The following is a 12,537-nucleotide window of genomic DNA, read 5'->3' on the forward strand; positions in this document are numbered from 1 at the left end:
GGAGGGCTGTGCAAGGTCACCAGCCTTACTTTCTCCTCCTGAGCCATCTGGATCCAGTGACCAGATATTCATCAGGATGACTAGAGATGCCCCAGGATGCAAAAGGAGTTAAGTTGGGGTACATTAGCTAGATTCCTTTCCTTTCCTTTCCTTTCCTTTCCTTTCCTTTCCTTTCCTTTCCTTTCCTTTCCTTTCCTTTCCTTTCCTTTCCTTTCCTTTCCTTTCCTTTCCTTTCCTTTCCTTCCCTTCCCTTTCCTTCCCTGTCCTTTCCTTTCCTTTCCTGTCTTTTCCTTTGTCCTTTCCTTCTTTCTCGCCTCCCCTAAAACCTTACACTCTCCGTACTCTGAAGCCCACGGATTGAACAACAGTACATAATCTGTCACTGAGTGGCAAAAAACAAATCCAGTAGTAAGACTGGAAGTTTGTTAATCAGTCAACAACCATTTTAGTGCCTACTATGTTCCAAGCACTGTGATAAATTCTGAAAAAAAAAGCAAAAGAAAAAAAAAACGATCTGTTCTAAGGGAGCTTATAGTCTAATAGTGAAAACAACCTGCAAACCACTATATACAAACAAGACATATTCAGGAAAAATTGAAGATAGTCAACAGAGTAAAGGCACTAATGTTAAGAGGATCAGGAAAGGCTTTTTTAGAGTAGTTCAGGTTTTACCTGGGACTTGAAGGAAGTTAGGAGTCAGAAATGAGGAAGGAGATAATTCCAGGCACTGGGGACAGCCAGTGAAAATGCCCAGACTCAGGAGATAAGAGTTCCTAGCTTGAGGGACAAGAGGGAGGTCAGTGTCATCAAAGACTACACTGGGGTGTAAGATGTAAGAAGATTGGAAAGGTAGGAGGGAGCCGGGTTATGATGGGTTTTGAATTTTAACTCTGACCCTGAAGGTTAGAAGGACCATCTGGAATTTCTTGAATGGGGGATGTTAGTATGGCTCTTCATTTTCATTAAAGTAATATAATTCCTAATTGTGCAGAAAACAAATAGGTTGTAGGCTTTCATTTTGGTTTATTACCAAAAAAATAACAAGTATTCCTCCATTCTTTGTTAGTAGTGGTGTTAGGAGGAGGAATCTGGATTCTTTTCAACATTTCTAGGTCAAGCTGGAAAGGATCTTCTAGGCTATCTAGTCTAACTCCTTCATTTTTACAGGTAAGAGAAATGAAGTCTAGAGAGGTTCTTTGACAAAGATCACAGTCAAAAAATAGTAACATAATTCAAACCAATGTTTTCAAACCACAAAGTCAATACTCTTTTCACTATAATACCCTGTGGTCATGTTGTAGTCTATAAAATAAATAAAAAAGTGTTACCTCTGTGACCTTGCACAGTTGCTTTACCTTTCTTTATTTCAATATCCTTAGCTGTAAAATGAAGGGATAAATAATCTGCAACTTCCCTTTCAGCTTTAAATTTTATGTACCCTCATGAACCTACTTCTTTCATTGAATTCTTATTAGGCCAAAACCCCTCGGCTACTTCAAAATCCAACAAATTTTTAAGATTGGCCACACGTCAATGCACAAATTTTATGCATGCTTTGCGTCATATCTTCTGCCTAAATTGTAAGTTCTATGAAGGCAAGAGGCAAATATGGCTTAACTAAACACGCAACTGTGCTGTTCTTCCTTCATTTCTGAAGAGGCCCAACGACATGGTGACGTGACGGGTGATGTCTTGACTTTCTCATGAATTAGATTTAAGTGAGGCAGAGTTGCACTGTTAGCCTCAGTCTTTATTCCAGAGTCATCTAAGTTCAGCGTCAAGACAAAAGTCAAGATGATCAGTGGTGGCCTGGGATACAGTGAATGACCTTGCTGTCTTTCATGTACAAATAACATATGCACAGAATGAATTGGAAATAATTTCAGAGGGAAGGCATCTGGATTAAAGGGAATTGGGAAAGGCCTTTTACAGAAGCCAAGAATTGAAGGAAATCAGGAGGCAGAGATAAAGAGGGAGAGAATTCCAGGGAAACAACTAGTGAAAATACATGGAATCCAGTCTATGTCTTATCCAAGGAATAGCAAGGAGGCCAAGGTTGTCAGTGGATAAGAGTATACAAAGTCAAATGTAAGAAGACTAGAAGGATAGGAAGGGGCCAGGTTATTAAGAGTTTTAAAAGCCACGGGATTTTGTATTTGAACCTGGACACAACAGGGAGCCACTGGAGTGAATTTATTTAAAACAGTATTTTATCTTTTCAAATTATATGTAAAGACAATTTTTTACATTCATTTTTACAAAATTTTGAATTCCAAATTTCTCTCCTCTCCTTCCTTCTTCCTAAAATGGTAAACAATTCGATACAGGTTATATATGTGTGCAATCATGTAAAACATTTTCATATTATTCATATTGTGAAAGAAGAAACGGACTAAAAGAAAAAAAAACAAAAATAAAGTGAAAATAGTATGCTTTGATCTTTATTCAAAATCCATCAGTTATTTCTCCGAAAGCAAATAGCATTTTTCTTCTTGAGTCCTTTGGAGTTCTCTTGGATCATTATATTGCTAAGAACTAAACCATTCAGAGTTGATCATCACAAAATGTTGCTGTTACTGTGTACCATGTTCTCCTGGTTCTGCTCATTGCACTTTGCATCAGTTAATGCGTCATTCCAGGTTTTTCTGAAACCTGCCTGTTCATCATTTCTTATTTTACAACAGTATTCCCTTCCATTCACATACCACAGCTTGTTCAGCTATTCCCCAGTTGATAGGTTTCCCTCCATTTCCACTGCTTTGCCATCACAAAAAGAGCTGCAATAAACATTTTTGTGCATGTAGGTCCTTTTCCCTTTTTTATGATTTCTTTGGGATACAGATCTAGTAAGGCTGGATCACAGTTTGGTTGCCCTCTGGGCATAGTTCCAGACTGTTCCCCAGAACGGGTGCGCTCCATGCAGAACTCCACCAACGACGCATTGTGTCCTGATTTTTTTGCATCCTTTCCAACGTTTATCCTTTTCCTTTTTCTGTCATATTAGGCAATCTGATGGCTGTGAGGTGGTACCTTGGAGCTGTTTGAATGTGCATTTTTCTAATCAAAAGTGATTTAGAGCATTTCTTCATATGCCTATAGATAGCTTTGATTTCTTCATCTGAAAACTGCCTATTCATATCTTTTGACCATTTGTCAATGGCCAGATTAACGATTTGTATTCTTATAAATCTGACCAAGTTCTTCATATACTTGAGAAATCAGGACTTTATGAGAGATGCTTGCTATAAAAGATGGCTTCCCTGCTTTCTTTTAAATTTTGGTCGCATTGCTTTTAATTTAACATAATCAGAATGATGTACTTTACATTCCATAACGCTCTCCGTCTTGTTTGGTCCCAAGTCCTTCCCTTCCCATGGACCTGGCAGGTGAACCATTCCCTGCTCTGCCAGTCTGCCCACAGGGATGGCCTTCGCATCGCCGTGAGGCACCGTCTGGACCTTCTCTCCGAAGCTGGTTTTCCAGTTCCTCGTAGTGTTAGTCCAGTATTGGTCAGTCCGGTGGGCGGGGTCTTTGGGTGTGGCCAGCCCTGGTTTACGGCGGTCAGCACCGAGGTCTACCGAACGTGGGTGCAGGTGTGTGTGACCGGGTCACACCTGGGCCTGGGGAAGAGGAGGGCGGACTGGAGGGGGTTGGGAGGGCCTCGAAGCTAGAACCACCCGCACCTTCAGGGGGTGCCAGTTCTGTGCCAGGCGCTGCGCTGAACTCGCGCACATCCTCTCATTCCCACCCCCATTTTACAGATGAGAGGCCTGAGGCAGACACCGTGAGGCGACGTGCCCAGAGGGACGCAACTAGTGCACCTCTGAGGTCGGGGTCCAGCGCTCTAGCCATCGCGCCAGTCCTGAGCGGGAGGTGATAAGAATCCGCACGCACCAGGGTTGGCGGGGGTGTTCCGTTGTCACCTCAATGCTCGTTCGTTAAGCGCCTACTGTTTGCCAGGCCCTTGCTAAGCACTGCGGATACGAAGAAAGGCTAACGACAAAACCGGCCGAAGGGGCTCAGATGGCCCGGAAACGGGGCCCAGGGCGGATAAGGACCGTGGCGGTCACGTGGGCCCACCCTCTCCGGGTACAGAAGGGGAAACTGAGGAGGGCCGCGGATTGGCGGCGGCTGGGGAGGAGGAGGGGCCGGCGCGGCGGCGGGGCGGGAAGGCGTCCCGGCTGCCCGGCGGCGTGATTGTCACGGCGCAGGAAGTTCCTGCCGGGGCTCGGGCTGTAACCTTGTGCCACTTCCCGGGCCGGTCCGCCGCGGAGGGAGGAGACACAGAGCGGCCCGGAAGCGCCGTGCTCCGCGCCCCCAGCCCCGGGAGCAGGCGCAGGCGGCGGCGGCGGCGGCGGCGGCGGCGGAGGAGGAGGAGCGGCGGCGAGGCGAGGCCTAGGCGGGCCGCACCGCCAGCATGTCCCTGGTGGCCGAAGCCTTGGTCTCCCAGGTCGCAGGTAGCGCGCGCTCCTCCGGGCCGGGGCTGCGGGAGGGGCGGGGCCGCGCCCGAGGTGAGGGCCCCGGAGGGCCCAGAGGCGAGCGAGTTCAGGAAGGACCGGGGGTGGGGGTGGGGGTGGGGTGGGGGGTCATGGCTCTGCTCCGGCCACGTTAGATAGGACTGGGGGGGGTTGGGCTGCGAGGGGTGGGCACCCCCCTTCAGCGCCTACGTCACTGTGCCCGCAGCCCTTTGACCCCCGTCGGCGGCCCCCTCTTCCCGGAGGGGGTCGTCCTTAGCTTGGGGCTGGACCTAAGCTAGGCCCGGGCGGAGGGGCTCGCCTAGCGCACTGTCATTTTGGGGATATCCGCCCATACCCGGGATCTGGAGAGGAGCGGAAGCAGGGACCCTGGCAGGAGCCTCGGAGGTCACCGGAGGTCGTCCAGCTCTGCTTCCTCGGACGCGGACTCTGCGGAGCGGCCTGCGTCCTGGAGAGGTTGGCCAGCTGTCCGCTTCGGTGGGCGCGATTGGAACTTGGCTTCTCCAGATGGGTCTGGTCACCGAACCCTCAGCGTCGGTTGGCGTTGTTCCCAAATGAGCAGCCTTTTGTAGATACTGATGATCGGAATCTAAAAAGCCAAACAAAATGGAAATTTAAGAAAGTACCAAGTGCCTAAAATTGAAGTAGGGAGTGGGGAAAATCTGAGTGCATTTCTTGAGGGCAGAGGTCTTTTGTATATATTTTTTCAGTCTTTTCTATATCTAGCATCCCACACAGTGCTTTTGCACATAGTACAAACCCTATAAATGTTTGTGATTGGAGTAAGCTTTTAGCTTTAAAGGCGCGCTTCTTAAGTGGGTGTTGATTTTTTATTCATTTTTAAATTTTTTATATTACTTTTTGAATTCCAAACTCCCTCCAGCCGCTTTCTCACCCATTAATTCAAACAATGATACACATTATACATGTGAAGTCCCGCAAAATGTATTTCTATATTAGGAGTGTTGCAGAAAAAAGCAAGAAAAATAAAGTGAAAGAAAATATGCTTTCATGATCCTCAGAGTGAAATCTCTGAATGGGGTTAGCATTTTTCATCATGAGGCTTTCGGAATTGTTGAGGACCATTGTGTTGATCAGAGTAGGTAAGTCAGTTGAACGGTGGAACAATACTGCTGTTACTGTGTACAAGGTTAGCCCGGTTTTGCTCACTTCACTTTTCATCAGTTCATATAAGTCTTCAAAATGGGTATTCATTTTAAAATCAGGAGGTTAGGTTCAGTGTCCCAATGTAGGTACCATAATACTCTCCAAAGTGTTTTTCAATCCATTCTATGCATGTGAGCACTGTTACTTTAACTTTGGCCTTAAGTGTTTTTGTTTTGTTGTGATAGAGGTTTTCCCCTTTATATTTACAGGCTACAGAAACAGTTGTGTAATTTTTCAATAAAGCAGGGATCCATAAGCATTTCTTCTTTAACATAAACATCAGATTATAATTTTTCCATTCTGGAAGTCAGTTTTTAGATTTTCACAATCCTCTTGCTGTATTCCAAGAGACAAGAAAGATTGCTGCTATTAATTCTGCTGTTGCTTACATATTGTATACCGACCATTGTAGAGTGGCAGTCAGATACAGAAGGTAGAAAAATTTTGGTTCAAGGGCTGCTTTTGACATATACCGGTATTAAGACCATATTTAAAATTGTCATTTTTTGAAGTACCTTCAACTACAATGAAAGAGACAGTATAAATAGGGAAATAAACAACTGAAGGTTAAAAGAGGCCAATTTCTAGAAATTATGAGAGAAGCATGAGGGAAAACTCCCAAACCACTGTATCATATATATAATATATATATATATTTTTAAATCTTGCTTTGAGATATATACTATGATGAGCTGCTTTTTGGTTTTTTTAAAGGTGGTAGTTGGTCCGAACATTTCTGTAAACTAAAGACTTGCTTGGGGGTACATTATCATATATATCCAGTATTCCTTAATAATGAATCTCATTTTTCCAGACTTGGAGAGTAAAAAATTTTTTAAGCATGTTCACTGTTTTGCTAACTTCTTTTTGCCCCAACAATTAAAACTTGCTATATTTTTCTCTTATTTCTTCATCACTCAACTGATTGATCAGTTCATCAATCAACAAGTATTTATTAGGTGTCCATTATGTGCCAAGGTCTGTTTTAGCCATTGGGGATATGAGGACAAAAATGAAACTGTACCTACTCTCAACAGGCTTACATTCTATAATATGGGAAGACAATATGTACACACATATATATTATATGTACATATATATGCATATGTATACACATAATACACAAGGGAAATAGCATTAGAAGAGGGGGATTAGGAAAACCTTCATGTAAGAGGTGGCATTTGAACTGAGCTTTTAAAGAAACTAGAAATTGTAAAAGGTAGAGGTGAAGGAGGTTGGAGGAGTGTGTTCTAGGCTTTGGGGGCATCCTGTGTAAACGTACAGAGATAAAAGGTGGATTGGCCTCTAAGGAACACTCATAGTTTGGACTGTAGACTGTTTGAAGAGGAGTGATATATATATATATATATATTAAGAGAGAAAAGGTAATTTGCAGCCAGATTGTGAAAAGCATTCAATGCCAAACAGATATTGCAGATTTATATGCTTTATTTAAGTCATGGGAGTTTGGCTGGGCAAGGGAGAGCTGAGGTAGTGAGATCAATCAGGAAGTTAAATTACTAAAGGCAGAAGGTGATGAGGGCCTTTGAGGATGGTGCCCATTTGACGCAGAGAGAAGGACATGGGTTTGAGAAATGTGAAGGTAGAATCCACAAGACTTGGCAACTGATTGGTTACATGAGCTGAGGGAAAATGAAGAGTTAAGGATTATTAAGGTTGCCAACCTGAGTGACTGGAAGTTGTTGCTGTCATCAACAGAAATAGAGAAGTCTGGAGGAGCAGCTGGTTTTGGGGGAAAAGATGATGAGTTTTGTTTTGGATTTGTTGAGTTTGAGACATATGGGGCATCCTACTTTTAAATGTTTATTCAATCTTCTGTTGGACTGGAGCTCAGGAGAGACGCTAAGGCTGAACATTTAATTCAGTATTGTGAAGAGGTATCATGGATTTGGTTATGGAGATAGTGAAACTCCCTGAAGGTTTTGAATTTCATGCTTTGAGCCAAGAAAGCCCATTCTACAAGTTTAAATCAATGGTCCTTTTGTATTTGGTGACATCTAGATGAAAAATACTTTAAAAATATACCTTGTTAGATCAGTACTTAATATTCAAGTCTCAATATTCTAATCATTAAAAGTTCAGAATGCTGCACTAAGGAAAAAATTGCAGCGTCAGAATTTTTGAGTCATAAGGAAACTTAGCCCCTCCAGGAACTTGTCCAAAGTTAAACAGCAGATATGTGTCAGAGCCAGAATTAGAATTTGGCATCCAGATTTCTAGTTTGATCCTCTTTCCACCATTTTATACTGCTTTTCACCTTGAGGCAAAGTAGCAGAGATCTCCATTCAGCCACTGAAGTGATTTTCCTAATTCTGATCATGTCAACACTCCCCACTCAGTAATAATAATCCTCTCTTTGGCATTTGGAGCCTTTCATAACCTAGCCCCCTCCTACATTTCCAGTCTCCTTACACTTTAAACCCCCACGTGCACCTTTAGATTCAATATGGCTTTTTCTTTATATATTCCCATGTTGTCTTCCTGGTTAGATTGACCTTGAAGGCAGGGACTGTTTGTTGCCTTTTTGTATACCCCACTCTTAGCACAGTGCCTAGCACATAGTAGGTACTTAATAAATGTGATAAATAGATTTAAGAAATGCATTTAAGGTAGGAATTCTTATCCTAAGGTCCACAGTAAGGGGGTTTCTGAAATTTGGGGGAGTGGGTATGAACTTGGATGGGAAGAGAGTTTAGCTTTATTTCAATACAATTGGTTTCCTTTGTAATCCTACGAGTGTATTTAAAATTTTTTCTGAGAAGGGAAGAGAGGAACAAGCATTTATTAAGTTTCTATTATGTGCTAGGCACTGAGCTAAGTGCTTTACAAATATTATCTCATTTGAGAATGAGGGCAAAAGCTTCACCAGATTACTTAAGGGCTTCATGACAAAAAAAGTCAAGAACCCCTGAATTAAGAGACTTCAAGGTGACTGACTGTATGAAGTCTTAATTTGCCGTTCCTTTTAATAATTAAGGAGCCTTAAAATAATTTGGACTTCTTGTGTCCAGAAGGACTGCTACATTTCTATTTCAGTGGAAACAAGGTGGGGGATGGGGAGAAGAGGGATGGGTAGTATACTTTCCAAATGTGTTCACTACCTTCCTGGCAAAGAGTTCAGATAGCTGTGGAATTCCTTTTAGATGGTGAAATGCTACTCTTTGTGAATAACATGTGCTAATACCAACAAGTGTTTCTCTTTGGGATCTATGGCATAATTATCACAGAATAAATCAAGTAGGTAAAGGATGTTTATTGCCCAGATTATGATTTGTAGTTGAGTGGTAGCCCTTTGAGTTAGCTCATCATGCACAGGTACTATTGTATAGGTAGTAAGCTGAGCTTTGAACTGGGGAGAGAGAGGGAGAGAGCACACTGTGAGTTGCATTTGGGTAATTGTGCAGTTCTTTCAATGGGTGACCTAGATTCTAATCCTGATTTTACTACTTAATTCCTATGTAACCATTTTCTGTAGCAGTTTCCTCATCTGTAAATTAACAGGGTTGAATCATGCCTTCAGAATCTGGCTGTAAATGCATTTATAGATTTATATATTATTCTCCTTTATGTTTTCTAAGCCCAGCCAAACTAACTTCCTTTTTGTTCCTTGCATACAACTCTTCATTCTCTGTGCCTTTGCACAGGTTCCCTCCACAGTGGCATACACTTCCTTCTTTCTTTTGCCTCTTAGAATCCTTAATTTACTTCAAATCTCTGCTTAGATCGTGGTCAGACGTTGCAGATGCCAGTGAATCCTGGGCTATTGCCAGTCAAATTGACTTTTGTCCTGCCACTGAACTTTGATGACTCTGAAAGAGAGAGTGCAACTTGGTGCCTTACTTAAATTCAGTTTACTCACTCCATGATGTCGTCGGTCCTTTTGGAAATGGAGGACAAACAAAAACGATAATCTGCTGAAGGATTTATGGGAGAACATTCGCATAAATTGTTGATAATGACACTGTACGGATGAACTGCCCTCTCTACATGAGAGGGAAGATACATCCCTGACAGTCACACAGTCAGTGAAATATCTAGTGCTAAGAATGATAAGATTTTGGAGTTGGCAGACCCTAAAGGTAGATTTTAGACCTTTAATGTCTAGTCGTACCCTCTCATTTTACAAATGAGAAAATTTGTGAGCAGAGTGAATTTGCCGCTTTTCATTTGAGGAAATTAACTCATTTTGGTAACAATCTGTACGTTGTATTAGTCATCAAACACGCTCGCTATATTCAAAGTATTGTGATAGGCACTGAGTGTTAAAAGGTGAATGGAACAGATCGTGCTGATCTTTGTTTTTTTATGGAAGTTTACCTTCTGCTCAGCCACGATAGGTTCCCAAGTTAAGGGGCAACAGTCAGTAAGCATTTGTTAAACATATATTATGTACCAAGCTGTGTTCTAAAGATACAAAAAAAGGCGAAAGATAATCTCTGCTCTCAAGGAGATAATAGTCTCTTCTTTTGACTTCGTTTTATAGTTTCTTGGTATCTCATGGAGTCATTAAATGACCCTTGTCCAGTTCTGATTTTTAAGTAATTATTTTCTTCAGTGAGCCACAACAACCCTGGGAGGTAAGTTTTATTATATATCCCCATTTTATAGGTGAAGAAACTGATGCAAAATAGGGGTTAAGTGACTGGCCTAGGGACACACAGCTAGGAAGTGTGTGAGGCTGTATTGAACCCAGGTTTCTGATTACAAGCCAAGTCTTAATTTTATATTGCACCTTCCTACTGCACTTCTAGGTTGTCCCTGTAGGCCAATACCCTCTTGCTCCATTTTGTGTACTACATTCTCCTGGAAGTTTATTACTGTCATCTGACTCTGCTTCTAATAGTGAGTTTGACAAGACTTAAAAACTGTTCTGTGTTGAGTGTTTTGTTTATGCGCTGTAACTGAAATTATGTAAATGAAGTTTATAATGTGAAATTCTAGGTTACTTATTTTGAGTAAGAATGTGTACTTTGGTAAATCCTTGTAACATTGTTCTTTGTTATAAAAATGCTTTGCTCTCTGTAAAAGAGAGTTGGGTGCAGATTGTTGATGCCCCCAGGTGTTTTTCATTGGAGATATGTATGATGAAATGGATGCCAGGCAGGAATGAGTCTGACTCGCCAAGCCTTTCCCCCCCGCTCTGTCTGGGTTTCTGCTTTCTGTCTACTGACCCATTGGCTGCTGGGTGGCAGCTCCTTCGATGTTGTTCCACCTTTGCCACTGGTTCTTGGCCAGTGTCAAGAACTGATGGCCCTGTTATTCCTTCCTCTCATTTCCTTCCTTTGTTTATTCATAGTTTTCATGCAAGTTCTGTCCAGCATTGCCAGCCTTGAAAACTACCCTGGTAAGTAGGTGCATGCCAGAATTGAGGCTGCCATTAAGCCTCAGTATCATGTTTGCCTCATTTTGGCAAGTAGGTGCTGGAGAATATGTGATTAATTAAGCCTTTTTGATTCTTAGGCTAGTTTGAGTTTCAGTCTTTTTCTTTTATCAGATGTTCAAACTTGATCATCAGAATCAAAAATATTCAAATTTCACACAAATAAAAACCATTGTACATAAAATTGTAAATTCTAAATAATTTGTTTTAAGTGTATATTAACTTTAACAAAATAAGAGCCCTGGAGTAAGGAGGACTTGAGTTCAAATACAGTCTCAGAGACTTGACACTTACCAAGTCTCTGGCCATAGACAAGTCAATTGCCTCATAAAAAAACCAAAACAAAAATAAAAACATTTAATTTGCTTCCATATGCCCTTTTAAACTCTTCAGTTTTGGGGGGAGGTTGGGCCCTGTGTTTTACAGAGGCCGCTAAGTGTTACAGTTGAGAGTGCTGGACTTGGAACCAGGTAGACCTGAGTTCAAATTCTGCCTTAGACACTTGCTTTGTAACCCTGGACAAATCACTTAACCTCTGTTTGTTTTAATCCATATGCAAAACACTTCACTATCTTTGCCAGATATGATCCTCAGAAGCAACTGAACAACAGAACATTTTACATAGATGTAATCAGTTTCATTGTCTTTACAAATTTGTTTTATTATTCATATTTGTATGGCATAATAATTTTTATTATGTCAGTATATCACAAGTTCTTTAGCCATTCCCCAATCATTTGACGTATTGGTTATATATTTTTTCTATTAAGAATAAAGCTGTTGTGATTATTTTTGTTCAACTAGGTCCCTTTCCCCCTTCATTCAGTCAAAGTGCTTTCTCCAAAGTTACCAGTGTACCTTTAGTTGTCCAGTCCAGCCTCCTTTTCTCTGTCCTCATCCTTCTTGACTCCATTTATTACTCTCTTCTCCTTGATATTTTCTTCTTCCCAGGTTTCTGTGACACTACGTTCCTGATTCTTGTCATTTCTGTCTGACCACTCATTCTTGGTCTCCTTTGCTGGCTCCTCATCCTGGTCTTCCCATGGATGGATATCCTGAGGGCTCTGTCCCAAGTCCCTTCCTCTTTTTTCCCTCTACTACTTGGATTTGGTCTGTCCTAATGACTCTCACACCTACTTAATCTAGCTCCAGCCTCAGTTGTCTGTCTGCTTATTAGGCATCTTAAGTTGAATGTCCAGTAGATATTTTAAACTTAGCATGCCCAAAACAAACACCATCATTTTTCCCCGGAAATATTCCTCACTTTCAAACTTTCTTACTAGAGTTGAGGGTATCACCATTCCCCCAGCCCCCCAGGGCTCACAGCCTATGAGTCATTCTTGACTCCTCACTATTTGTCATCCACCCCATATCTAATCTGTTGCTAGGGCTTATTTATTTCTTTGTAACATCTTTCAGATACACATCTTTTTTTCTTCTAAGACAACTACCACCATACTACAGACCCTTTTCTCACTCCTGGACTGGTGCAGT

At 41.9% G+C, this 12,537-nt stretch overlaps 1 protein-coding gene across 3 annotated transcripts in view; it reads left to right on the plus strand.

Annotated features, from left to right (window-relative positions):
* The first annotated feature begins 4,134 nt into the window (after positions 1-4,134).
* The window catches only part of MTX2 (metaxin 2), an 89,284-nt gene continuing 80,881 nt past the window's right edge, over positions 4,135-12,537 (plus strand). The window contains exon 1 of one of the 3 annotated variants that reach the window (XM_072612409.1): positions 4,135-4,457. In XM_072612409.1, coding sequence (XP_072468510.1) covers positions 4,418-4,457 — 40 coding nt within the window. In that variant the 5' untranslated portion in view covers positions 4,135-4,417. Of the gene's footprint in view, positions 4,458-4,754; positions 4,932-12,537 lie in introns of those variants that run through there. The other 2 variants (XM_072612411.1, XM_072612410.1) reach the window with 2 other exon arrangements.

The sequence above is a fragment of the Notamacropus eugenii genome, chromosome 5, assembly GCF_028372415.1.
Source record: "Notamacropus eugenii isolate mMacEug1 chromosome 5, mMacEug1.pri_v2, whole genome shotgun sequence".
Taxonomy (NCBI): Eukaryota; Metazoa; Chordata; class Mammalia; order Diprotodontia; family Macropodidae; genus Notamacropus; species Notamacropus eugenii.